At 47.5% G+C, this 4401-nt stretch overlaps 1 protein-coding gene across 1 annotated transcript in view; it reads left to right on the forward strand.

Moving 5' to 3' along the window:
• The window catches only part of ACRC (acidic repeat containing), a 25572-nt gene that overhangs the window by 2792 nt on the left and 18379 nt on the right, over positions 1-4401 (forward strand). Inside the window, exon 3 of the mRNA XM_015415510.1 lies at positions 3884-3921. Coding sequence (XP_015270996.1) covers positions 3884-3921 — 38 coding nt within the window. The remainder of the gene's footprint in view (positions 1-3883; positions 3922-4401) is intronic.

The raw sequence follows: 4401 nt of genomic DNA on the forward strand, positions 1-4401 counted from the left end.
CCCCCGGCTCCGAAGCGAGGTCTGAACAGCTTGCCGCTCGGGCCTCGCTGTCTCGAAGCGGCGGCGGCGAGGAAGTTTGCAGAGCGTTCCCTGCGCATGCACAGGGGATGCTCTGTCACTTTTGGGGGATTTAAGTATCCCCCCGATATTTTTTCCGGGTTTTTAGATTTTTGTGCACACCTGGGGACTGCCCCAAGTGTGCACAAAAATCTCCCTCCCCTCCAAGTGCCCCCGATATGCGGAATTAGGTATCCGCACGAACGGGGGCGACTTAGCTATTAGTATATAGATCTTCTTCCTTCTGTGGCTACTAGTTAGAGAGAGCTCAGCCAGTCTACGTATTTGATAAAGTGTGTGTGCACACGAAAGCTCATACCTATTGGAAAAATTGGCAAAAATACTTAGATATTCAGAGTTTGCAATGGATCTTTGCTTCACTGGAGAGGAGGCATTTCTGTGTAAAAATCTTTATCTCTAAGGGAAAGGGTACACAGGAAGAGCTACAAAATAAAAGACCTAAGATTACGTCTCTACAGCTACAGAGCAGACCAACCGCATGGTCTCACAACAACAACAACTGCAATGGAGATTCTTCTTCTTTTCTCAGGCATTGTTTTCATTGGCTCTGAGCCAGGTTTCCCTTCCAGGTCAGTCTAAACAATAGCACACAAGGTAAATAGATTGACCCTATAATCACTGAATTGCAAGGCACATATTTCCAACAATACCTTGAATAAACCTTTGTTGGTCTTAAAGGGGCCATTGGACTTTAAGTTTGTTGTATAGTTTTCCTCTCTTGGTGCAGTTTCTGCCCCACCTTCTTCTGATCCCTCCCCCTCCAGCAAGTTAGGACAATGAGTTATTTACTCACCACCTCACTGGTTTGAGGGAGAGGTGAAAAGGTCAGTCACAAGGGAAGAGTCTGGTCAAAAGGACAATAGAAGACATCTAGCCATTGAGAATCAATGAGAGCCCTTCATGCTCCCCTCATGAAGATTAGGCATCCTTCTCGGGTGGGTTTAAGAGTTGTCTAGGACTACAGCACACCTGCCTTGTCTTGAAAAGCAATTCACTCATTCTGAAACAGAAAACATTTCATAGGCCCCGGGCAGACGGGCCAGATATCCCGTGGGGGGGCGTGGCTAATGGCCCTGGCGCAGTTTGATCCGCGATTACACGATCAGACGCGCCGGCGGCACAGCAGGGGTCCTTCCTTCAGTGCCAGCGGGTAAACGAGGGACCGGAGGGGAATGCCACGCGGAGGCGCGATCACACCACGGGCGTCTGGAGGCAGCCCATGGCAAACGTTTACTAGTACCTTGGAGGTACTAGTTTTTAAATGCACATTGTCAGCGGTAAGCCACGGGTGCGCTCCATTTCCCAGATGTTGGGGTGTGATCGGGCCTGGATAATCTGCCCACCGTGTGACTGGGGCCAAATGTTGTTAACCCTCCCTGTATTCTGCACTGCAAAGGCGAATCTTCTGTGTGCCGAGCGCCGGCGCGATCACGGGCATCTGGAAGCAGCCGGTGGCAAACGTTTACTAGTACCTTGGATTGGTTTTTGGAGGTACTAGTTTGTAAAGGCGCATTGTCGGCGGTAAGCCACGGGTGCGCTCCACTTCCCAGATGTTCTCCCAGATTAGAGTCCTCTGCGCACTTAACCACGACACCAGACTGAGGCACTCTGGGAACGTCCCTGACAATAGGGAGGAGTTGATACTTCGTCTCCCATGGGAACCTGCATTCCATCTCCTTAGCCCTTTAGCAAGCCAAGATGGACACAGCTCAAGGAAGCGGGCGGTGGGCCTCACAGCCTCCAGGGCCTTGTCAGTCTCTTCCTGGAAGAGACGACTGGATCAGTCCAACACCGGGCCAGGAGACAGCCAAGGGGCTTCCAGTTCACTTACTGTTTTAACCGTGGCAGGGAGGTCCTGGCGAAGCGACAAGACTTTGTGTGCAAAGTAGCTCACAAATGCCTCATCACCAATAGCCAATTCCTTTATCATTTTGCTCCCCCTTGTGGCAGGGAAGTCAGTGATCCAGATGTCCTGAATCATTGGGCTGGGTGACTGTCTCCCCATCCTGCACCCAGGTCTTGGTCACGCATGCCAGGTCTGTGTTTTGAGCTGCAAGAAAATCCTGCAGGGCCAAGGTCTTCATTACAGCAGCATCCCTCAGGATGAGGTGATGGTTGGAAAGGGACCACGTGTAACCGTATCTCCATCTCCTTCCTTTAAAATAGCCGTCATACCTCCCACCCACCCACCCCACCGTCACCGAAATCCTCAACATTCCTGTGGCCTCCTCTGCTAAATCCTCCCACCCCAGATCCAACCCTGTCTAGCATTTACCCCCGTCTGGCAATATAAAGAGAGCAGAAACCCTAACCCTAGGACAGCAGTTCAGTAATACTCAATAGACCTAACCAGGGAATCCAATTTAATTAAGAGCTAATTAAAATCCTAAGAATTCCCTCCCCAGCCAAACTTCCCTTCTTACTCCCACCCCTCCTCCAGTAAGAGAAAAACGAAACACACCAAAAATAATATTAGTGGGTAGGGGTAGTAATCCTAATTAGTCGGTGTCAGACACTGGAGTTGGCCACTGAATTCAGTTAACAAAAGGGGTTGGAACACACCACAGAAAGTGCATTGAAAACATACCTAGAAAAGGAGACACTTGCCATGGACGTAAATAAGAACACGAGAACGTTAGAGGAGCCATGCTGGATCAGACCAAAGGCCCTTCAAGTCCAGCACTCTGCTCTCACAGTGGCCTCCCAGCTGCCTCATTATATATGTGGTGTAAATAATAAATGACGTTGTTGCTGTTAGCCATTCCGCCATGTTCAACTCTTGGCGATTCTACGGGCCAGCTCTCTCCCTGTTGTCTGATCTTGTCCTGTTCCTTTGAGTTGTTCTGTGCTCAGACTGGTGTCGACTTTTACGGTGTCTGGCCATCGTGTTCTAATAATAAATAGTTTAGCTTAAAACAAGGAGGGAAGTGGACAGAATGGGAGGGAGGGAGTTATTCAAATTTATAAGACCCTAGTTTTGCTATACAATAAGGCAAAAGAGCGGTCCATGCCTTTATACCTGCACATGCCTTTTCAGCTTGGCAAGCTGGATGCACTTGGACATAAAACTAAGGGAGAGATTTTGCGTAAAGATGAGGATAGGAAAGGATTTGCCCACCCTGGGAACTCTCCCAAAGCATTTTTTGCTGAACATCTGTTTGACCATTAATGAGCGTAATCTCTAATGAGTCAAGCTTGGACTTTCGTATTTGGCAGTCACAAACTACAGTTTACACTTGAGTTTACGCTTCACCAATGCCCTTGTCATGTGAGAATATGTGTCAGTGGGTGGAGGGGGTTGCCCCCCCTTTCCTTGGCATTAGGTACAGATATGTCCCTTGCAAAATATGTGCCTCTTCGAGGGGGCAGAGTCGTGGGAAGGGGGAGAAGGTGTTGAGAGAGAGAGAGTTCTACTATTGTGGCACTTCACATTAAACCAACTGGAAACTATCTGCCTCCTGTAAACTGAGAATGTAAATTCTGTACATTTGATTAAAGTAGTTCTAAACTGTGATCTTAAAGTTTGATTTTGTGTATTTTCATTTACTCTGTTTTATGTATTTAATTTACATTGTCACCTACTCTAAGCTCTGCAAGGAAGAAAGGCTGCTAATAAGTGCTTCAGGTAAATAGCTATATAGATAGGTTCAGGGTCCAGCTCGAGGGGGTATCCAACGGCAGATCTGACTGCTGGCGGGACTTTTCTGTGCGTGGGACCGGTGTGGGGGGGTGCCACTTGAATTGCCAGTGTTGAGTGTGGTTACAGAATGGGCTGATAACACTTTTCATGTTGGCTTTTTTGCAGCTCATCATCTTCAGGCAGCGATGATGAATTTGAAAAGTGTAAGTTAAAGCCTGTGGAAGTTTTTGTGCTTTCTTGATGTAAGACTTTGAGCTCTTGGAGTGTGCGTTGTGCACTTGTCTTTTGAACCTGCTTTGTTGTCTCTTGGGAGTGTGGAGTGTTTGCTTTTCTAAGATGCAAGGCTCCTGGACCATAAAACAAACAGATCCTTTTTGTTCCCTGCAAGTGTTTCTGCGTGGGTTATTCTTTGCCAGCAAAACTTGATACCAGCGTCTCATGCTGTTGACTTCCACCTTGCATGCAGAAATTAAGCATGAGGGGGACTTTTGCTGGGGTGGATTGAATTGACTCGATTAATACTTTTTCACTAAAGCAATGTGAAAAGCTGACCATAACAGCATATTAATTTATATTAGAAAATTTATACTATCTAGGAAGGTGTACTTTGCATCACTTTTAGACCTGTTTTTTTCCTAGTTAGAGAACAACAAGAGGGGGACCCAAGATACTCACGGGGGGGG

Source organism: Gekko japonicus, unplaced genomic scaffold (genome assembly GCF_001447785.1).
Source record: "Gekko japonicus isolate JY-2015 unplaced genomic scaffold, Gekko_japonicus_V1.1 scaffold1667, whole genome shotgun sequence".
Lineage (NCBI taxonomy): Eukaryota > Metazoa > Chordata > Lepidosauria > Squamata > Gekkonidae > Gekko > Gekko japonicus.